Source organism: Mirounga angustirostris, unplaced genomic scaffold (assembly GCF_029215605.1).
Source record: "Mirounga angustirostris isolate CCGP_5_RB_7025 unplaced genomic scaffold, mMirAng1.0.hap1 SCAF_17, whole genome shotgun sequence".
Taxonomy (NCBI): Eukaryota; Metazoa; Chordata; class Mammalia; order Carnivora; family Phocidae; genus Mirounga; species Mirounga angustirostris.
The window spans coordinates 55,664,599-55,687,727 of NW_026991725.1; the positions used below are offsets into that span (position 1 = coordinate 55,664,599).

At 53.8% G+C, this 23,129-nt stretch overlaps 2 protein-coding genes across 2 annotated transcripts; one reads left to right on the forward strand and one right to left on the reverse strand.

Moving 5' to 3' along the window:
* Positions 1 to 7,361: 7,361 nt before the first annotated feature.
* On the forward strand, positions 7,362 to 8,310 carry LOC123853582 (vacuolar-sorting protein SNF8-like). The gene is given in 2 exon segments (XM_045888152.3): positions 7,362 to 7,766; positions 7,769 to 8,310. Coding segments are annotated over 2 exon segments (777 nt in total). The 5' UTR covers positions 7,362 to 7,445; the 3' UTR covers positions 8,225 to 8,310.
* A 4,187-nt stretch (positions 8,311 to 12,497) lies between these two features.
* RNF112 (ring finger protein 112) lies at positions 12,498 to 22,424 on the reverse strand. The gene is made up of 15 exons (XM_045888151.3): positions 21,837 to 22,424; positions 17,314 to 17,541; positions 17,076 to 17,116; positions 16,043 to 16,328; positions 15,655 to 15,858; positions 15,418 to 15,546; positions 15,079 to 15,183; positions 14,576 to 14,626; positions 14,219 to 14,275; positions 14,064 to 14,138; positions 13,805 to 13,922; positions 13,479 to 13,645; positions 13,339 to 13,392; positions 13,147 to 13,221; positions 12,498 to 13,063 (listed from the first exon to the last, which is right to left on the reverse strand). The coding sequence occupies exons 2-15, from the start codon at positions 17,365 to 17,367 to the stop codon at positions 12,593 to 12,595; spliced, it is 1,887 nt and encodes a 628-aa protein (XP_045744107.2). The 5' UTR covers positions 17,368 to 17,541; positions 21,837 to 22,424; the 3' UTR covers positions 12,498 to 12,592.
* Between the last annotated feature and the right edge of the window lie 705 nt (positions 22,425 to 23,129).

Consider the following 23,129-nt stretch of genomic DNA (forward strand, 5'->3'; position numbering starts at 1 on the left):
TTATGAAGAGTCCACCATTACCGTTAAAGATTTCAACATTCCTCTCTCAGTAGTTGATAACCAAGTAGATAAAATCAGTTCAGACATAGAAGGCTTAGCAATGCTGGAAACCATGTTGACCTAATTATCATTTTTTAAAAAGACTCCACCCAATAACAAAAGAGTTCTTTTCAACCGTTCCTCTTTCTCTGTGGTTCCCTCCCTGACTGAGGAACAGGAGTTCTTATTTTCTCCTGATTCCCCTGTAAATCCACAGGGGAGATGCCCATTCTGCAGGTGGAGACCTACCATATTCTGTGCTCCGATGGAGTGTTTATGGAGCTCCCTGGACAAAAGGCTGACTTGGTTACCCTGTGCCTCCTGAAAGAGAGAGGGAATGACAGACTGGCAGCCTTACACCGTGCTGGAAAAGCACCCGGGCTGAAACAGATCCAGGCACCACTCTGGGGCCTTGAGAATTAGGATACTGGTTTCTTTGGAGATGTAGAACTGATAAAAATAGCGTACCAAAAGGATAAGCCATGGCCATGTGTAAAACAATATCTTTTTCAAGGGCTCTATTAGAGGAAATCAAACCAGTTATTTTAAAAATTAGACAACAGGGCCGCCTGGGTGGCTCAGTCATTAAGCGTCTGCCTTCGGCTCAGGTCATGATTCTGGGATCCTGGGATGGAGTCCCGCATCAGGCTCCCTGCTTGGCGGGAGGCCTGCTTCTCCCTCTCCCACTCTCCCTGCTTGGGTTCCCTCTCTCGCTGTGTCTCTCTCTGTCAAATAAATAAATAAAATCTTTAAAAAAAAATTAGGCAACAAACCATCATTTTTTTAAAAGGGACACTCACCCTTTTATATTCCCATACCTCCAGCAAGAAAGGAAGGTGAATTTGAGATAAAACGTTGACCCCTGTGGGGATTTGTACCAGATCTTAGGGAGGCGAATGAGTTTGTCCTTTCATTGAGCCCTGTGGTCTCTACACCTGCAACTTTTCTGACTTTGATTCTGTTGCTTGCAAAGTTTTTCTCTGCATTCTGCTGTTTTCTTTTTTCTTTTTTTCTGTCCCTCTCACTAATGAGCTCAAATTCCCATTTGCTTTTACCTTTGAAGGAGTCCAATGTGTTTTTAGCAAAGAATTCCTCAGGAGTTTGGGGACTCCTACTATTTGTCTAGCTGTCTTCAGGAAACCTGTCTCACTGAGTGATCTATAATTATTTGGTATGTGGATGATTTGCTGGTAGCTTCAGAAACTAAAGAGTAATGCAAAACTGATACTTTGGCTTCTGATAATTCCTCACCACGCAGGGACGTAAGACCTCCCTAGACAAACTGCAGTATTGCCAAACTGGGGTCAAATATTTCGGGTATTTGTCGTGGAAGGCCACAAAGTGTTAGAATGTAGGAGTTGGCCAATTTTGCAGATGAAATAGCCTACAACAACAACAACAATGAAGCTACTTAGACAATATGGGGCACTAGTAGGATATTTTCCACAGTGGATTCCAGCTTTTGCAGAGCAGGCAAATCCTCTGATAGACCAACTGGTTGATAATACTCTAGGCCCTTGTGTTTGATCCCTAGAATCTGGAGGAAGCTTTTCAACAACTGAAATTGGCTGTGGTCTCTCCCCAGGCAGTGAGGATTCCAAATCCTGAAAAATCTTTCCATATGATTTGCCATGGAAACACAGGCACTGACTGCTAGCAGAATTTAACTCAAGAGTTGGCATCTGACTCTAGACCAATAGCATTATTTCTCAGCTCTTCTGGATGCCTCCAAGCTGTGGTGGTAGCAGACACCCTTATTGAAAGGGCCAAGCCTTTCTTGGGGTCATGTGACTTCTTGGCCCATGGTCATGGGCCATCTTTCAAGTGTGGAAGACCCAGCATTGCAGGTGCACCATCAGACCAGTTCTGACCAAGCGGTATAACCCAACCCCCATGCTGTGCTTGGGAGACATGACCTCCTAAACCATGCTACTGTTACCTGATCAAATAGATGGCTGGGACTGTATGATGGCAACAGAGTTAGACATCAGGCCCCGGTTGGATTTATCTGTCATTCCATTTCAAAATTCAGATTTGATCATGTTTCCTGCTGGGTCACGCTCAGGGACAAAATGGCCAAGACAAGACTTCCTGCACTGTGGTGGCTGCTCATCAAACCTCGGAAGCTTAGGTTTTGCCTGAAATTAAATCAGCACGAGTGGAGTTAACTGCTAGCAGTTACTAGGACCATGATTCTCAGTTGAGGACTTAGAGCAAATCTACATACTGATAGTAAATATCTGTTCAGGGTCTGTCGAGCAACAGGGCAAACTTGGAAAAATAGGAGACTCTTGACTAAGACGGGAACTAAAATATCTCATGGAAAATTAAGAGCTGAGCTGTCAGAGGCTTTGCAGCTCATGTATCAGCAATCAGTTATAGACTCACGTTGGGCAAAATGTCGGCTTCTAAAGGAGATGATTTTGCTGACAGAGCTGCTGGAGCCCCTGTTAAAACGTGGACCCCAACCTTAGATGTTCCATTTTTAATGCAAGTAATTTCTGCTCATTTTCAAAAACATGCTTCACGAAAGGAAATGGACAAATGTGTTGAGAAAGGGGCCAAAAGTAATTCGATTGGACTCTGGGAATCCACTAACAAAATCATCCCTGTACCATACTTCCCATCTGCTTGGTTAGTAATGTGCCATCAACAAAATCATCTGAGTCAATCATCTGAGAGGGATTTTAAAGGCACTAGACTCTTACCATGACTACCAAACAGCTGACATTATCCGAACTGTATCCGAGATGCACCGTGCTATCTGTCAGGAGAATTCTTTCCGGGCCACTGCCAAGGCAGGCATAGGAGGCACCTGGGGGCAGCTCAATTCCATAGAATCGACACCTGTGGAAGGTAAGAGATTTTTGTGTCGTTATGGTTTGCGGGATGTGTAGGTGACCTGACATCCATTGCCACTCAGGAGTCATGCAAATCATGCTGGGATACTTCCTGTCCTCTCAGCCCTTTGGACAAGTAGAATGGATGAATCCAACTCTGAAAGCTTCATTGAGGAGTCTACCAAGTGAAAATGGCCTAGGGCTTTACCACCAGCCTTGTTAAAAATGAGAGTGACCCGTGTCTCTCGCTTTGAACTTAAGAACTTATGTTTGACAGGCCTATGAATTTGGTCTGAGACCATATTCTGTGCCCAGTTTAGCTGAATCCTCTCATAAACATGTTTAATACTTAAAAGGGCTTCTCTCCCTAGAAACTGTGAGACATAACATCATAAGGAGCTGGAAGGACCGATTGGAAGAGGTCTACCACCCCTCTCTGCTGGGGGATTTCATGTACATAAAGGTGTTCCAGTGGACAGATGCCTGTCACCACACTGGGAGGGACACTTTCAAGTGTTCTGATACAGCTATCAAAGTGAAAGAAAAATCCAGTTGGATTCATGCTTCTAATGTGAAGTCAGCATCTCAGAAGGAAGGGAATGAGGTTCCCACAAGGACTTGAAACAAGTTTTTGAGAATCACTGATATTGGTACTGAGCTCAATAAAAAAGAGCTTTTTTTTCCTTTCTTTCTTTCTTTCTTTTTTTTTTTTAGAAAAGAGCTTTTCTAGTGAAATTATTATCATAAACAGCCTTGCTGGCTTATTCACAGTAGTGATTATCTCAATTACTTTAAGACTCACCATTTATTAGAAACAAACATGTTATTTGGAACTTTGCTACTTCCTTTGAAATGGTTCCCACAATTACATTTTTCTGGGGTTTTTTTAAAGATTATATTTATTGGGGCGCCTGGGTGGCTCAGTTGGTTAAGCGACTGCCTTCGGCTCAGGTCATGATCCTGGAGTCCCGGGATCGAGTCCCGCATCGGGCTCCCTGCTCAGCAGGGAGTCTGCTTCTCCCTCTGACCCTCCTCCCTCTCATGCTCTCTGTTTCTCATTCTCTCTGTCTCAAATAAATAAATAAAATCTTTAAAAAAAAAAGATTATATTTATTTATTTGAGAGATAGCGCGTGAGAGAGAGAGAGAGCACAAGGTGGGTGAGGGGCAGAGAGAGAAGAGGACTCCCCACTGAGCAGGGAGCCCGATGCGGTGCTCAATCCTGGGACTCTGGGGTCATGACTGACTGAGCCAACCAAGCGCCTCCACAATTATGTTTCTGATCAGCTCCATATTGTACTCCCAGGAGAGACATGGTCTGGACGTACAAGTCCAACTACCTATTATTGGCAAAGTGAGGTTGGGACCATCTTCATGAGTAATTTTTGATAATGCTAATGTAAAAGGAACTAATATGCATCTTGATACCATTCAAGAAAAAATTGTTCATGACACTTAGAGAACCATAAGGCAGACTTTATTCAGGACCATGGGATAGATGTAGGGACCTCTGCAAAGGGGGTCTTGTAATGGGGGAAAAGATTGGGCTCAACTCCAAACACAACAAGGAACAGTGGAAATTTATAGCCAAGGAGTAGGGTGGGGGTGGGGAGGTCAGTGGATAGAAAATCACCAAGAGGAAGCATCAGGGTTCGGGGGGGATTCTGACTAAACTGACCTAATAGGAGTCTTGCTGAAGGCAAGCCAAGGTGATCAGACATCACCTGGGAGTGGTAGGGTGAAGAACCCCATCAGATACCCAAGCTGACCAGATATCAAGGGTGGGTAATTCTGGCTAAACTGACTTAGCAGGATGCTTGCTAAAAGCGAACACAAGGATAAACATGGAAGCCCAAAAGTCAGGGCCTAGGTAAGAAGCAAGTCCAGAAGATCTGGCACAGAGTTTGGTCAAGGAGAGAATTTTTGTCAATACTCAAACCCAAAATTTGACACCAAGTGTCTGAGGCTGTCTTTACAACTAGAATTGTACTCCCTGGGTCCCCCTCTTTATGGCATTTGCTTATTAAGGCGGCCATCCAAGGACAAAAAGAGACCTAATAGATACAATCCTTGGAGGAATAAAGCAGGCAAGGTCTAGCTAATGCTTTTTGATATTAATACTTAGACCAATAAACTCAGCGCTTCAGGACAATTATGAAAACATGTAATATGATTGCAGTGGAAATGGGGGACACTTGGAATTGGACTGTTGGGACTAATTTAATGCTGGAGGAAAAACTCACCACAAAGGTCTCAGAGGTGCTCAGTGACAAAGCAGCTTAATGGTTAGCTACCAAGCAGCTCTGAAATATCACCGCTAGCTCAGCATGACAGACCTGCTATCATAATATATTATTGACTTGGACTGATGCCAACAACAGCCTACTGGTATTTGTCCTTGAGACTTAGAACACCTAGAGCCATGGACAGTACACCCTGCAAACTGAGTCTGTACTATTCCCAGGGTCCCTCACAAGAAGCCTTTGCTACTAAGATCATGGCCATGGGCATCTTGATGTCTTGCATCAAGAAATATTGTTTAGGATGATAGAAAAATTACTGAAGGACCTAAATTATCATGTGTGAGTTTACTCATGCAATTGATGGGAACTCAGGACAAAGGTATTGGCCTTACGAGAAAAACTCTTAAAATGTTAGATTGTCAGGCTCTGGAGTTATGCTATTCCTTCCACTAAGATGGGGTAAGACTTTATGAGCAACTACAAAATAATACTCAATTAGTTAATCCCATGAGAGGGTAAACAATAAAATCAACACACAGTTTGTAAAATTAATGTATGCTGAAAGAGAATTTTTGCACATTGCTTATCAACAGGACTTGAGACACGCTTCTCCCCCACCCCACCCCACCCCCTGCAAAATGGCAGCTTGGCATATAGAGGATTTTGAAGCTCAAGGAATTTGAGAAGTGGCAGGTTCAGGAAAGGCTTTCGGACCTTCCCCTAAAACAGGTCATGAAACTCTCATGTGAGAGGCACCCTCCTTATACCCAGAGGAAAGGAGCACCCTTATCTCTGAACATGAAGGGAGGGGGAGAGGAACTGGAATGAACAGGCCTTGATTAGTTTCTCCTTCTATCATACTTTTCCACAACTTTCCACTCTTCATCAAACCTAGCATAAAAGCACTCAGGCATAACCACTTCCTCAGGTCTTCGTTTCCTTGTGAAGACTCTCATGCAGCATGAAACTTACATTAAATAAATTTGTATGCTTTTCTCTTATTAATCTGTCTTTTGCTATAGGGGCCCTAGGTAAGAATTTAGAAGAGTATGTTTTTTAAAAAAAAAAAAAGTCAACTGAGGAAATGTTTCAGATCTTATTGGCTTTATTCAATGACTCATAACTTGAGCAGCATCCAATCTAGCAGACAGAAAGGAGCTCCAAGGAGCCGTATGAAACGCGAGACTTTTATAGGCAGAAGGGAAGAGGAACAAGGAAATTATACTAGGCAGAAAAGCAGGTTGCTTATTGCAAGGTCATTTTCCTTTAGGGGATTGCTAAGGGTCTCTCAGGCAGATGGCCTAACTAGTTACTGATCAAGTAATTCCTGAATGGGGCGCCTGGGTGGCTCAGTTGGTTAAGCGACTGCCTTCGGCTCAGGTCATGATCCTGGAGTCCCTGGATCGAGTCCCGCATCGGGCTCCCTGCTCGGCAGGGAGCTTGCTTCTCCCTCTCCCGCTCCCCCCTCTTGTGCTTTCTCTCTCTCTCACTCTCTCTCTCAAATAAATAAATAAAATCTTTAAAAAAAAAAAAAAAAGTAATTCCTGAATGGTTTAAGGTTCAATTTCTAGAAGAGCTGAAATTCTAATTAAGTCTGTTTGGTAACATGGGCTTGGCATAAGCAACTCCATTTTGCACCTGTTGTCTTATTTTTAATGTTTTGTTGTTGTTGTTACTGTTTTTGTTTTTAGAGAGAGGGAGAGGGAGCATGTGCGAGCGGGGCGGGGGGAAGGGCAGGCAGAGGGAGAGAGAGAGAATCTTAAGCAGACTCCACACTTACAGTGGAGCCCAACGGGGCTCGATCTCATGACCCTGAGATCATGACGTAAGCCAAAATCAAGAGTCAGACGCTTAACCAACTGAGCCACCCAGGTGCCCCTGTTGTCTTGTTTTTAACAAGTAAAAAGGAAAAGATATTTTTTCCTCCCTTACATAATCAAGAATTTGCTTTAAATAAATATGTCTACTGATGGTATACACATTTGAAAGCTTTTCCGCAAGTCCATATCATACTAAATTTTCTGATTCATCCCAGTGTGATTCTGATAATTACTTGGCTTTGCATTTTACCACAGAATCGCTGAATATTTCAATGACTGCAAAATGCCGAGAGAAAGGTAGAAACAGCGATGGAGATCATTAGAAGTTATAGTGTTACATTAAAATAGTGAGAGAAGGGGAAAATTGCAAGGGTAAATTAAAATAAGATTGAATTTCCTGGATGACGCGCAGCCGGCGCTTCCGCGTTGGGAGCCGGAGGCGGATCCCGGGACACCGAGACCCGGGGTCCCGGCAGCGGGGCGGCCCCCGGGCCCAGGGCGGGGATGCATCGCCGCGGGGTGGGAGCCGGCGCCATCGCCAAGAAGAAGCTTGCCGAGGCCAAGCATAAGGAGCGAGGCACTGTCTTGGCTGAGGACCAGCTGGCCCAGATGTCGAAGCAGTTGGACATGTTCAAGAGCAACCTGGAGGAATTTGCCAGCAAGCACAAGCAGGAGATCCGGAAGAATCCCGAGTTCCGGGAGCAGTTCCAGGACATGTGTGCCACCATTGGGGTGGGCCCTCTGGCCTCTGGAAAAGGATTTTGGTCTGAGATGCTAGGTGTGGGGGATTTCTATCACGAGCTGGGTGTCCAGATTATTGAAGTATGTGCCTGGCCCTGAAGCACCAGAATGGAGGTCTGGTAACTCTGGAGGAACTGCATCAACAGGTGTTAAGAGGAAGGGGCAAGTTCGCGCAAGACGTGAGCCAAGACGACCTGATCAGGGCCATCAAGAAACTGAAGGCGCTGGGCACGGGCTTCGGCATCATCCCTGTGGGCGGCACCTACCTCATTCAGTCTGTTCCGGCTGAGCTCAACATGGATCACACGGTGGTGCTGCAGCTGGCCGAGAAAAATGGCTACGTGACCGTCAGTGATATCAAAGCCAGTCTTAAATGGGAGACCGAGCGAGCGCGGCAAGTGCTGGAACACCTGCTGAAGGAAGGGCTGGCCTGGCTGGACCTGCAGGCCCCATGGGAGGCCCACTACTGGCTGCCGGCCCTCTTCACGGACCTCTACTCCCAGGAGATTACAGCCGAGGAGGCCAGAGAGGCCCTCCCCTGACTCCGCGAGTGCGGAAGGGGCCCCCGCGGCAGGCAGGGACAGGGCGGAGCTGCTGGCGAATAAAACCTGAATCACTTTTTTCTTTTTTGGAAAAAAAAAAAAAAGATTGAATTTCCTTTCCAAAAGGAAAGAGATCTTTTCTCCCCCACCTTTTCTTGGAACTTTCCTTGAGAAAACTTGTATTTGTAAAGAATTCCTCTGTCCTAACTGTGAGAGACTATGGACTCTGAGAAACAAACTGAGGGTTCTAGAGGGGAGGGGGGGTGTGGGAGGATGGGTTAGCCTGGTGATGGGTATTAAAGAGGGCACGTTCTGCATGGAGCACTGGGTGTTATATACAAACAATGAATCATGGAACACTACATCTAAAACTAATGATGTAATGTATGGGGATTAACATAACAATAAAAATAAAAATAAAAGAATTCCTTTGTCCTTTTGGTATGCACGCAAATTTTATTAAAGGTTAAATAAGCCTCTTACCAGAATTAAAACCCAGGAAGATTTTTCAGCAGGGCCTGGGAGCCATATCTTTTCAATGTCAACATCAAGGAAGACGCGCCCCATCTCCCTGTTATCGTGGGAATCCAGCTGAGGCATCTCAACTCATCATAGAGGTACAAGAATTTTCATTTTTCCTTCAGAAAGAGGTCATTAACTAGCACAGACGGCCACCCCAGTGACCACAGAGTGATCATTCAACCCAGTGAATGCAGAGTGAATTTGAAAGCACGTATAGCGAGTGGGACTGTTGAGTCCTCTTGCCTGACAAGTGTTCATACCTGAGAATATGCACATAGGGTCATATCTGCTTGTCTACATGGGAGTAGTGGGATTTCTTTTCTGTCTTAATAATTTTATGTCTTAACTAGCAGATGACCTGTGACACAGCCCGGTCTGAGTTAATGCTTACTCAGTAATAGAACTATTCCTTTTCGACATTATTAGTAGGGAGGGTTTTCTGGGTGGGCAGATTTTATTTTTCAAGATGTTTTCCTTGGGACACCTGGGTGGCTCAGTCGGTTAAGCAGCTGCCTTTGGCTCAGGTCATGAACCCAGAGTCCTGGGATCGAGTCCTGCATCGGGCTCTCTGCTTGGTGGGGAGTCTGCTTCTCCCTCTCACTCTCCCTCTGTGCTCTCGCTCTCTCTTTCTCAAATAAATAAATAAAATCTTAAAAAAAATTGTTTTCCTCAACAGGGCAAGAATCTGCCTTCCATGTTACTGTAGGAGACAGTTTTACCAAATGTTTTATCATGACATAAAATGGATCCAGCAGTGTGTTTCCTCACTGCCCACCACCCAGCCAGGTTTTCACCCCATTTCAAGGAGCACATTTTCACGTCAGTTAGGGTTAGGATAGGCTATGATGCAGTAATAAATAAACCTATATATCTCATCCACTTAATGCAAGTGAAGTTTCCTCCTTGCTCAGGGCATGGTTTAGTGAATGAATGGTTTAAGGGGAGCTAGTGGGCTCCTGTTCCATGCAGTCAAGACAACGCTACAACAAAATATCACAGACTGGGTAGCTTACAAACAACAAATATTTATTTCTCACAGTTCTGGAGGTTCAGAAGTTCAACATCATGATGCCAGCAGATTTGGTGTGGCGGCTGGTGAGAGCCTACTTCCTGGTTCATAGATGGCTGTGCACTCACCTGGTGAGTCCCTCCTCCTAATACCATCCCTTGGTGGATTAGGATGTCAGCATATGAATAGGGTTGGGGGTGGGGTTCAGTCCACAGCAGGACTTAAGGAGGCAGGCTCTTTCGTGTGGTGGTTCTGCCATCTCCAACGTGAGGGCTGGCCTCAGAAGCAGGAACCACAAGCCAAATCCCCAGATCTCTAACCCAGAAACTTGTTACCTTAGAAGCTTGCAGTTGGTGACCTTCAACAGGTCATAGAAGAGAAATCAGTCAGGCTTCAGCATCCCGCTGAGACCTTGAGCACAGAGTCATGTGAGCTCTTGTGAATTCCAGAACTGATGCTGGAAACCCAGAAGCCCCCTAATTGGGTTTGGGACCCAGCGGCCTGGTCATGGAGTCTGGAGAGACTTGTGGGGTGAGGGCTCACCTAAGCCAGGAACCTGACCTCAGAAACCTTGGGTTCAAGTCTTGGCTTACGTCTGACTAGCCATGTCTCTGAGCTTCCGTAGAAATGGGTAATATGACTCATCTGGCTTTTGCGGAGCCCTTCCCCTGCGTGGCTGACAGCTCACTTCCATTCCAAGATCAGGGTGAAGTAGCCCACAGCAGCTCCTTCGAGAGCTGTTAGGTGGGATTCTAGCTAGACAAAACCCTCCTTCAGGGACTCTTTGGAACCCCCCCAAAGTTCTAAGGCTGATAGCCCCAAAGTCTGGGAGGTTTTGTAGCTCATGGGTCCACCACATGATGATGGAAGGGCCCAAAAGATGCTTCCAGAAAGCCATTCTTGGCAAACCCCAGACAAAATCTGGACCCTACCCCCACCTCTGGCCCAGTCTCCAAACATTAGAGTCACCCTCAGCCCTCTGTCTTCACCCCACCAGTCCCCAACCCAGGCTTTGGGATTTCTCTGCGTCATTATTTTGTCCCCGGCTTGCTAACTGAAGCTTCTACTGTTGGGCCATGTGTCCCAGACCACGTCCTTCTGCCTCAGTCCCCCCAGCACTGTTGCCCAGAGCTGAATGGGAAGAGGGAAGAAATCACCAAAGAGGAGCATCTTGATTTCAGCATATCTGACCTTAAAAAATCTCTCTTCTGACATCTGTGGGGGAACCCCAGCTGGGGAGCGTTAGCTGAGACTTCCCCTCTCTGTAAAAGGCAGGCTTTGGACACAGTGGCCCCTGATCTAACTCTGCGATGGGGAGATGAGGCGGAGAGGAGAAGCAGCAGGTGAACGCAGGCTGGCTGACCCCCACGGAGGTGGGCCTGGGTCCTCCTTCCTCCGAGGCTTTAGCAAGGACTCCCCAGCTCTGCCTCCCCTCTCTCCTTCTGCCAGGACAGATGCCAGATGACAATCTGCTCGCAGGGTCATCAGAGGCAGGAGAGACTAGGGGAGCAGGACCCCAAGTCCTACTGGAAGGTGGCTGTGCCCTTAGCCTTTGGCCTGAGCCCTCCTGCAACCCCCATGTGGGACCTCGGACACTCAGCTCCCAGATCTCTTGAATTTCAGCCTCCCTCTCCCTGTCCACAGGTCCCCACGATGGAGTGCCTTCGTTCACCTCCCCCCACCCCTCTGCCCCAAAGCCCTCTGGGGGCTGAATTCAAGTCCTGTTTAAAAAATTTACTGGGAAGCTGAGGCTCAAGCACACATATTTTATTTTTTTAATATAACGAGCCCACGAGTACTTTACAGGGTAAATAGCCTAAGAAGTCTTCCAGCAGGACTTCCTTGTCCCGTGGCAGGGCGCTGGGACCTCTGGGTTCCCGTGGAGGGCTGCACCCAGGTCTCCTGCAGACACGGGTTCGGGAAAGAGGGCGTGCTCGTGTCCGGTGTGGAAAGTGTTCCCTTTGCTGTCCCTTGCAGGGCTTCCATAGACTTAGGAGTGCTGCCTGGTTTAGCTCCGAATGCAATTACTGGTGTTTTTCTTTGGCATCTAACCCATCGTGGGGACAGCATTCCAGAAAGAACTTGGGCACTCTGCTGTCCGAGCAGGCTCGACAAAGGACACCACCATGAAGGAACAGCTGCAGGGACCCCCATTCAAAGTGCCCATGTGGCCTCCCTGGGGCTGCAGAGGGCGGGGGGGACCACCATTATCATCCTGGGGCAGCCTGGGGAAGAGTGGTCAAAGCAAATGGCTCCACTCCGGGGTTCAGGCCACTGTCCACCATACCTGGACTCTTTGGTTTTGCCCGGTGGCCCCTCCTTCTCTCTCCCCGCCCCCAGCCCCTCCTTTGTGCTCCCTGCCCCTGAGCACCAAGGTCACTCAACCTGGGACTTCTCCTCCCATCTGTGAAGGGATGGATCCTCTCTACCCAAGGGAGACTTCCAGAATGGTGCCTGCTCAGCCTTCCTACAATCCGGGGTCATCAGGGGAAAGAAGCCAGGGTGGGGAGGGTCAGCCTCACTCTTGGTGGGAGACACTGGGGCCAAGTGGACCTGGGAACCATGGCAGGTCAGTAACGGTCCGCCGCCCGAAACAGGCCCTATACTCTATTCGCTGCCCCCGGACACGGCTTCCGGGCCCCCGACGGCCTCTCTGGAGGATCCTGGAGCCGCCTCGATTGTCCAGCTCAGTCAGCCACCCAGACACTGGGCATTCCACCGCGGCAGCGCGGCACACCGGGGTGGGGGGCGGGGGGGGGGGGGGGCTCGGCACCACCCCCAACCCCTCCCCTCCCGCACCTCCTTCCCTCCCACCTGGCATCTCTTCCCCCCTTTGGTCACTCTTCCTGCAGCAGGGGCTCTCGGTCCCCTTCCTGCACCCTGTCGTCCTCCTCCTTCTCCATGCAGCCCACGGTGGCGGCCAAGCCGGCGCCCACGCCGCCCCCGACCACCGCAGCCCCCGTGGCCCCCACCGCAGCGCCAGCCGCCACCATCCCGGCCTCCGCGGCCAGCGCGGCCGCGGCCATGCCCGCGCCCACCACGCCGCCCGCCAGGCCCATGAGCCCGGCCCCGACGGCGCCCCCGACGGCGGCCAGGTGGCCACAGAAGCGCATGGTGTACGAGTCCATGAAGACCTTGGCCTCGGCCTGCAGCTCGGCCTCCAGCGCCTCCAGGGTCTGCTCTCTGCCCTTGCACAGCAGGGCCGCCCCGTGGCGGGCCAGGACGGCGTCCTTCTGGGCGCACAGGAGGTTGCGCATGGTGTCGGGCAGCACCCGCAGCGCCGAGAAGATGCGCTTGGTGGCCGCGTCCTGCGGCGGGGAGAAAGGGAGGCGCGCTGACCGCCCGCCCGGGAGCCCGAGGCCTGGGGCTCCCGCGCGGGGCCGCGGCTCACCTGCTGCCGCACGTACTCCTCGAACTCCTTCTTGGCAGCTTCCACCGTCCTCAGGTCGTGCAGCTGGGCGGCCATCTGTCCACGGCAAAGCCAGGCTGCCTCCCTCCTCCCGCTCCCGCCTTCGGCTGCATCCCAGGGCCCACGCACCCGGCCCCCCAGACCCTCCGGAGGGTTGCGCGGGGACGGACGTACCTCGTCCGCGGAGGCGAACCCGGGCCCGGTCCTCCCCATCCAGCCCGAGAGGTTCTGCGGAGACATCAGGGGAGGGGTCAGGGCGGGCAGGGGGCGGGGGGCTCTCCGGGGCCTGGGGGCGGGCGGGAGGGGGGGCGCACCTTGATTTCCTGAGCTAACTGCTGCCCCGTGAGCAGGCGTCTGTCCCCCCTGGCCACGGGGCGGCCCTCGCTCCAGTACCCCGGGCAGCGGCTCTTGGCGTGCTGGGGGGCTGCGCTCAGCACGTCCGCCACGTAGGCACAGAGGTGGCCGAAATCGTCATCTGTGTCTGAGGAAGAGATTCCTCATGCTGAGGAGACCGGGGGCTGAGCAGGGCCGGGCTTTGGGAGGAGAAAGGGTGTCAGAGGCAGGGAGAAGCTCGCTGGGGCCAAGGGGTGGCCAGAGGAGGAGGGCAAGCTGGGGAGGCCTTGTCCCCGGGGACGCTCACCGCAGGGGCTTCCGTGGCCTTTGCTTGCCCACCGACGCCCCGGGGTGGGCAGGAGGTAACAGCGGGCTCTCCTTCCTTGGAGTAGCTCCTGAACCTTGGGGTATTTGCCGGAGGATTTCTGAGAGACGGATGGGGAGACCTCTGAGCTAGGGACCAGGCTCCTGTTCTTGGCTCCCCCGCAGGCCCCCTCGGGCCTCCCCTCCCCTTCTGCCCAGTTCCTCCCGAACCCCCTTGTATCCCCTCCTTCGGCACCCCTCACCTGGATGATGTCACCCACGCGGCCCAGCCCTGCCTTGTTGGAGTAGGATGAGTCACGAACTAAGAGATCTAGGTGCTGGAAGAGAAGGGGTCCTGACACCAGCAGCCTGGGGGTGTTAGGGTCTGGGGTGATGGGTCCAGAAATGGGTGTCTCACCTGGATTGGCACCATCCCATAATGCCTGCCCATCACCTCGGCCACGTGGACAAACATCTGGGGGTGAGGCACCAGGGGTCATGGCTGGGTTACCCCAAGGACTGTGGCTTCCTCCCCTCTGGACCCACTGGAGGACCCCCCACCCTCACCCCCATACTCTCCCCATCCCCCACACTCCCAGCTCTGGGATTCTCCTGCCTCTCCCAACCCGGCATCTCGTGCTCCACCCTCTGCCCTCAAACGCACCAGCCCAGCTCCAGGTCATGAACTCCTAGGCCAGAACGGCTGGTCCAGTCCCCTGGACTTATGGCCAGGGCAGGAATAGGGTGGCGCCCCAGGACCAAATTTTCTCCTCACCTCCAGATATTCCAGGTCTGTATCCTTCAGCTCCGGGGAGGTGTTAAGGATCTGGAACCAAGGAGAACAAGATGGAAGAGGGTCTGCAAAGGCAAAGAGATACTGGGAAGACCCCGGTGAGGAAGGAGCTCGCAGGCCGACAGTGGGGTCAGGACCCGGGAGACACCTGCCTGGGGGCCTCCGCAGCCTGCAGGGCCTGGGCTGGCCGTGAGGGACCGAAGGCAGGCCCGAGAATGGTCCTGCGGGCCTTCAGCGGCTCCTGGGGACCTTTGACTTCCCTTTTGAACAAACCATGTTCCCACCTTCACCGACTGCAGGCATCCCTCCCTTGCAGGGGCATCCCCAGAACCTGTGGGGGGACCCCAGACACAGGCGTCTGTGAGATCAGGGTAAGCATCCCGAGCACTCCCAGGGCCAGCCCCGGGCTGAGATGTCCCCGTCCTGGAGAAAGCTGAGTGGGAGCTGGGCCGATGGGGCGGGGCACCGGATCACAGCGCCCTCACCTGGTAGGAGCTCAGCATCGTGGTGAGGGCGCAGAGCTTGGTCCTGGTTTCTCTGCTCAGCTCGGGGCTCATGGCGTCCCCTGTGTCCACCAGGAACACGGCCACCTGTGCAGGGGGCGGGGGAGGCGGGGAGATGAACCGAGGGGTCAGGCCTGCCTCACTCCGCCACGTGCTCCCCCAACCCTCCCTCGTCCACCGCATCTTCCTGTACCTGCCCCCAAAGCTTGCTTTCTCCATTCCCCTCCCCTTTGTCTACGATCTCCCCGTCCCCCCAAACCTCTTCACCCTCTCCTCCCCCGGCCTGCAATCTTCACCTCCTGTGCCCTTCATGCCGCTCACCTTCCTCCCCTCCTTCCCCAGCAGGAAAGGGTGGCTCCACATCCATATGCCCCTGGTAAGGCTGTTGGCACCCCACCTGAACCCCTGCAGGGACCCTCCTCCTCTCGGCCAGCCGCCCCCCCCTGACTCCTGCAAGGCAGAAAAAGAAAGCATCCGTTGGTCCATCCAGCCCCCATTCCCCTCCCAATTCCAGGCTGGGACCCCTAAACTGCCCCCCTGCCCCAGCCCTTCCCTCACCAGGCTTGGCAGGCCCCGGAGCAGGTGGTTGAGGAGGAAGGTCTTCCCTGAGTGCTGCTCCCCCAGGACAGCCAGGAGGCAGACAGGGGTGTCCCTGGCCAGGGGGTGCTTCAGACAGCGGTTGATGGCCCCCATCCTCAGGATCAGGCCTCCAGAGGTGTTGATTCGCACCAGGAGCAGTGGCTCAGCCCTCACAGCACATGTCTGCGTCGGGAGAAGGAAGGTTCCCTGAGCCGCCAAGGGCGGCGCGCGGCCGACCCCAGACTCCGTCCCGCACCCCGACATCCCAGAATAGAGCCAGAGCTGCCGGGCCCCTCGGGGATCGGACCCAGGTCCCTCCAGCTCCCCCCGCCCCAGCAGCCCCAGCGCCGAGGCCTGGGCCCCGGACCTGCAGCACGGCGGGCAGAGGCCTCTGCGGCAGGAGCTTCATCTTCTCCCCCAGGCTCCGGAGGCCCTTCTTCTGCTTGCAGATCTTCCGGCACTCGGGGCAGCAGGCTGGCTGGCAGCCGGGGACACGGTGCGTGCTGAAGCACCGCGTGCAGAAGTCATGGCCGCAGTCCAGCGAGATGGGCTCCCGCAGCCTCTCCAGGCAGATGGAGCAGGCAGGAAGCTCCCGGGGCGCCGCAGACCGGGACCCCAGGCCCAGCTCTAACTTGGGGAATGGCGTGTGGGACCTGGCGTGGAGGGGGTGGGGGGCGGCAGAGCAGCTGTTGGGAGCAGCATGGGGGGGCGTGCAGGGAGTACGGCGGGCTGGGAGTTGGGGGGGCAGGGTGCTCCCAGAGAGGCCAGCTCACTGACTTGCACCCCAGTGCCGGGGATGGCAGAGCCGTGGGGACAGTGCTCCCGGCAGGGAGGCGCCCGGGTGAAGTCCTAACCCTGCCCCATCGCCGTCGCCACCGCCACCCCGGGCAGCCACGGGCAGGCTCCTGCACGGACTGATCTGGGCCCCCCGTTTCCTAACCGGCCAAGAGGAGAGGTTAGCAGCCCTGGGCTCATGGGGCCATCAGGGCACCCTGCCCAGTGCCTGGCACAAACCTTCTGGAAACCTCTCTCCCACTGCCTTCCACTGCAAGGGCTCCCACTGGGAGTTACCGGCTTCGGCCGGACCTCCCCCCTCCCCCCGACAGGAGTGACACCTGCATACACCGTGGGGCCACAAGGAGAGGGTGGGAGCCTCCCGGTGGTGGGGCAGATGGCTCTGGTTCTTAGAAGATGCCTTCCGCGCTCCCTCTTGGAGCTGGATTCGGTCTCCAAGCAGTACCCACCAGATTCTCCCCGTCCCTCCCTCCACAGCAGATCCAGCTTCGGGCCCTCCCCTGGGACAGCCCGCAGGACGCCGGGGGCCACAGGGCCCGGGTTCCTGGACCCACAGAGAGCGAGCAGACCTCAAAGCAGTCCTGCTGGCAGGCCCTGCCACTTACCAACTGTTGCGACTGCTTCCCACGAAGCTCCGTTTTCTCTCCTTGGAGACAAAAATGGGGGGCAGGGGGTGGGAATAAAACGTTATCTAGAAGAGAATCCAGGTTTCTGTCTTCCTCCTGCGTCTCAGTGGCCTCCATCCCCCTTCTGCAGACCCATCCCTCGTCCCCAGGTGGCCCTTTCCCACCCCCACCCATTCTGCCCCCCCTCCCCCCCCAGATGTCAGGACCCAGGACTTGCCTGTTTGCCCAGCCAGTGACAAAAGGAGATGATTGACAAGGCGGACCTCGGCATGGGGGGCGCTGGGAGTGGGGAGAGGTCTGCAAGCAGAGAGCGGAGGCCCGAGACAGAGACCCGGTCGGCTGCAACAAGGATGGCTTTCCTCCTGGAAGGGCCGAGCTGTGGCAGGTGGAGGGTGGGTGGGTGGGGGATGGTCTCCCCAGAGGAGCCGACCCGGACTCGTCAGAGCTGGAAAATAGATGTGACAGTCGGGAAAGAGGAGGCTGCCTCTGGACTCACCCCAGGGGGAGGAGACAGGACTGCGGGAACCAGGGCTCCGAAGGAGGGAGGGACTGAGCCGGGCCCAGAATCCCTGGCAGAGGCTGGGATGCAGGCGAGAGCCGAGGTGGTGAGTCTCCATGGAGACGGAAGGGAAAGATAAGGACAGGGAGGGGGGAGGAGGGACGGAGAGAGAGAAGCCATATGGGTGCATGGCAGAGATGGAGCTGTGGGCAGGCACGGCCCCTACTGGTCCAGCCAGGGTTCTTCCGGGGCCACCGAGCACGAGCACGGTGTGCAAAAGGAGGGGTGTGGGAAACTGGGACAGCACCGCCCCAGCTGACCTGGAGAGGGACAGGGAGCCTCCCTTCCGTCACTGGAGGAACATTTTACTGAGCGCCCGCTCTATGCGGGGCCCCAGGATGCCGGCCTATTGCATGTGGTCCTGCGCCTTCCCTCCTGGACCCGAGTCCCCAGCCCCCCTGGCATCTCTGACATTGGCTGTGTGACCCCTGGTGTCTCCCCCTTCCCATGGCTTTCACATAGCTTCAAGCTCGTGACCGTCCCCTCTGGACCTTCTGACTGCCTCTTGACTGGCCTCAGCGCACAGCCAGCGTCCACCCCCCCACCCCCCAGCACAGCTGCTCCATGCTGTTCCATGCAGCTCCAACACTGGCCATAGCTCCCTACAACCATCAGATCAAAATCCAAACAACCTGGCCTGCACCTGCGGGCCCGAAACTTCCTCTCCGGGCTTTACCCTCTCTCCCCCTTCCCTGCTTCTGCACCTTGGCTCTGGGTTCCCCCTGCCTGCATAAGGGGCCCCCCTTCCTCCCTCCGGAGAGACCCTCGCAGGCCCAGCTCAGATGCCATCCCCCCTCCGGGGACTGCCTGCCTCCCCTTTCCTGATTGGACATGATCTGGCCGTCAGGTGGCTCGTGGTCAGGTACCTGGTTGTGATAGGTTCCGAGCGGCCAAGGCTCTGGAGCCAGACTGCTCTGGGCTTGCTTCCCAGCTGACCTGTATGAGCCAGGGGCCCTGGGTGTTTGCTTTCACTCCTCTGAGCTCTGAGGGGGTCACAAGTACGTACAGAAAGCCACTTGCCCAGGGGAAGTTATTCTTAAGCCACTTGCCCAGGGGAAGTTATTCTTAAGCCCCAGGTGCTAGGATGCAGAGGGGCAGGGGGATGGATTCACCCGGAGAAGTCCATCCAGTAGAGACCTTCCCTAGCAGGCGGGGCTGGATATTGCTCACGGCTCACTCTGGTCTTTCACACTTGGAAACGGGATGGCACTGGTCACGCACCCAAGAAACTGGCCCTGGTCCCTCTGGCTTGCTGTGTGGATGACGGATCAGAAGGACGGGGCTGGAGGTGGGCGGGGAGGCCGGCTACAAAGGCTAGGGCCCCCCCACCCCAGGCCAGGCACTGAGAGAGCTGCTTGCTGTGAGCTACTGTGGGAACCGGCCCTGCAGAGCGACAGGCCTGGGGAAACTTATTGCATCCTGGGGCTGAGAGCCTCCCGCTCCTGGAGAAAGTCCAGGCCTCCGTCCTTTTGCTCTTAGAGGACACTGCTGGTATCTGGGGCTCTGAGGGGCACCCCTTGCCCAGGGAGACCGACTGTGGGGGTTAGGTGTGGATGGCCCCATTCTATCCACAAGGCTCTGTAGGCCTGTGCATGTTTCTACCGTCTCCGAGAAGGATTGAAACCTGATGGGAGCATGAGAATCTCCAAACTACAAGAAGAAAATGTCAAATCAAACATAATACCTGCTGAGTTTGGCACCTGCTACCCTCTATGTGATGTCAACGGGTAAAATCAACTCGGCTTATCCTCTGTGAGGTCAGAATCAAATCACGAGCGCCACTGAGCCAAGAAATGGTTCCTGAGCACCTGCTGAGTGCTGAGCACCGAGCTGGATTCTGGGATAGTCGTCACGTGGTCCTACACACTAACAAGTAATTTGTTCTTACCAAATTCAACGCTGTAAAGATTATACAAATCCTCTTTTTTTTTTTTTTTAAGATTTTATTTATTTGACAGAGAGAGACACAGTGAGAGAGGGAACACAAGCAGGGGGAGTGGGAGAGGGAGAAGCAGGCTTCCCACGGTGCAGGGAGCCCGATGTGGGACTAGATCCCAGGACCCTGGGACCATGACCTGAGCCGAAGGCAGACGCTTAATGACTGAGCCACCCAGGCGCCCCAATATACAAATCCTCTTTCAAAAATTCAGGGCAGGGGCGCCTGGGTGGCTCAGTCGGTTCAGCGTCTGCCTTCGGCTCAGGCCATGATCTCAGGGTCCTGGGATCGAGCCCATCACTGGGCACCCAGCTCAGCGGAGAGTCAGCTTCTCCCTCTCCCTCTACCCCTCCCCCCTGCTCTCTCTCTCAAATAAATAAATAAAATCTTTAAAATAAATAAAATAAAAAATTCAGGGCAAGAAAATGTCTGTTCCACGTGGGCTATGGGCAACACTTGTTTGGGCGTGTCTGTTCTGATGTGCAGAGAGAGTTCCCCAAGGTCAAAGTTCCTGAGCACTGCAGGTAAGCCCTGCCCAGGAGGGGGAGGGGACACTAGCAGGTGGCCCGGTGTGCCTGTGTAGGGACCACAGTGTGTGGAAAGGAAAGGAAGAAACTCTGCTCCGCCTCGCCCCTTGGTTTCTAGCGGGTGAGGATCCCATGTGGGTCCCCCACAGTGCCCCCAGCCCACCCCAGGGACTCCTAGGGTCAGGAAAGGTCACACTGAGCCAGGCCTGGCCTTACAAGGTAGACAGGCCTCCGGGGTGCTCCTGGGAGCTGAGTGGTGACTTCAGAGAGAGCAGAGCCCACACGGAGGGGCTGGGGCAAGAGGGTGGTCCTGGGTTTCAGGAGCTTGGGCTGTGGAGAGGGAGTGAGTTTGTTCATTCATTCACCCAACAAACATGGTGGCTCCTCCCTGTCTTTGGGACCAGCTCCCGGTGGCCCAGCTCTGACCTCCTGACCTCTGGTTTCAGCTTCTGGCCTGGGGAGAGGGGAGGGCAGAGAGTCGCTTACAGAAAAACCAGGAGCCAAAAATAGTCTCCTAGACTGCGCCCCTGTTTGGGAAGGCTTCTGGGTCCCCTGATGCAGGCAGGAGCTGCTACACACTCACGCACAAACACACTCACATGCCTGCCAGGGCCCTCCTACTGTGCACACTCACATGAGTTCACACTTACTCCCATGTGCACGCACACAAGCCACAGACTCCTACTCCTGAGCGTTGTCCCACACACCCTATGTGCATGAACTTACCCTGCGTAACACAACCTACAAGGGAGGTACTACATTACTCCCATTTTACAGAGGAAGAAACAGACCAGAGAGGTTAAGTCACTTGTCCAAGATCACACAGCCATTCATGGCAGAGCTGGAATCCAAACCCAGTCAGTCAGGCTCCTGCGCCCAAACTCTTGACTACTACATTCTATGGTTTTCTGGGTGGCAGAAATTATGTCCGCTATCATCAGCCTGGAAAGCAGTTTGTGGTCTTGCTGTGTCTCCCTATGCAGTCACTCACTTCCGAGAAGGAAAGAAAAATCGGACAAGGCCTGGTCTAGGTGGATATTGGAATTAGGAATCAGGCAACTTCGTTGTGGATGGTTCTGACCCCAGTTTGCTGTGTGACCTTGGGCAAGTCACTGATCTTCTCTGGGCCTCAGTTTCCTGCTGTGTAAGTGGAAGGGGGCTCAATGAGGCCAGAGGGCCCTTCTACTGGAGAGTCCTGCTCCTCTCCTGCCTCCCTGGCCTGGAGCTTCCCGAGGGCACGGCGCAGGCCGGCACTCCCCAGGAAGCCTGGTCTAACAGACACTGGCGAGCACTGGGTCCCTCTTTGTCTAGCCTCGCCACCTGGACAGCTCTCCCTTGTAGGAACCTGGATGCCCCCAGCACTGCCAGCGACTTGCAGGCCATGAGGGGGATCGTCACACCCTCCCTCACGGTTGCTGTGCTACTGGGGCAGATGTCGGGGATGTGCCTTCTCTGGGAAGATCCAGCCCTTTCCATCCCCTGGCCTCCACCCAGCTGCCCAACGGCACTTCCCACTGGGTGACCGGCTGGGAGAAATTGAAGGAAATGAGCCCACCTCTGGGGCTGAGGGGACATCCCTCCACCCATCCCCACCCTGAACCCAGGTACGCTCTTCCCCACTCCTCCCCAAGCCCTTCCCAGCCCCCTGCCCTCTCCACCCACCCCCCCAGCCTGAGCCTCAGCTTCCCTCACCAGCCCCGCATCCCTGTCCATGGTACCTCTCCCTGAATGCAAACAGCTCTCTCTGGTTGTGGCTAAGGCAAGACTCTGTCACTCTTTGTCTTCCATTTCTTCCACAGCTTCTTCCTCCTCCACAGTCTCTCCAGCAGACTCATGTGCCACTCCTGGACCAGGAAGTCTGTGAAGGTCTCTACTGCAGGTAGATCCCAGACACCCTAATCATTGAGCACAATGTACTGTATGTAGAGACCCCACCCAATGTGTCCCAGAGGCCTGTCAGGTGAGTGAGGAGTCCACTCACCCACCCATCCATGTATTCTTCCATCCACCCATCCACCCATCCATCCATCCATCCATCCATCCATCCATCCATCCATCCATCCATCCATTCTCCATTCCTCCAAACATCCATTATGCATGCACTGATTATCTACCCATTCATTATCCACTTATTTACCCACCTACCCAGTCAACCACACACTCATGCATTATCCATCATTAATTCTTCCATGTATGCACAATTCATTTCCTATATTCTTTTATCCATCTATTCCCCAGATATTCATTGATACATCTTCCCATGCATGCATATATGCATGACTTCTTCCAACCACCTTCCCATTCACCCATCCTCTCCTGCACCCACCTGCCCCTTCCTCCATCCTTTCCCCCACCCACTACCCCCATCCACCCACCCACCCACCCACCCATGCATCCAGCCACCCACCCATCCATCCATCCATCCACCCATCCACCCACCTGTCCCCCATCCATCCACCTACCCACCTACCTACCCATCCACCCATCCCCTCACCCACCTGCCCCCCACCCATCCACCCACCTGCCCCCACCCATCCACCCATCCATCTGCCTTCATCCACCCACCCACACATGCATCCGTCCTTTCAGCCATCACTCAACCTTTTGTCTGTCGATCCAATCATCCATTCTTACACCTATCCATCCATATTGCAAAAATATATCGAGCACTATATGCCAGGCATCATGCTGGCCCTGGGAGTATACTGATGAACTTTCATGGTGCTTCCAGTCTGGTGGGTGAGGCAGAAAAATCATTAGACAAGTCCTGGGTGATAAACTCTCTGATGAGTGTGAGTGAGGGCTGAGGCAGGAGGACCACACAAAGGCAGCTCACGCAGATCTGGACATCTGGGAAGGCATCTTCTACAAGGCAATGCCCAATATAAACCCGAAGGATGAAGGCAAGCTGGCCAGCAAGGCTGTTGGTGTGGGATGACAACATTTCTGGCAGGGACACCAGCATGTGCAAAGACCCTGAGGTGCAAGATAAAGAGCCTCGCTTATGTAGC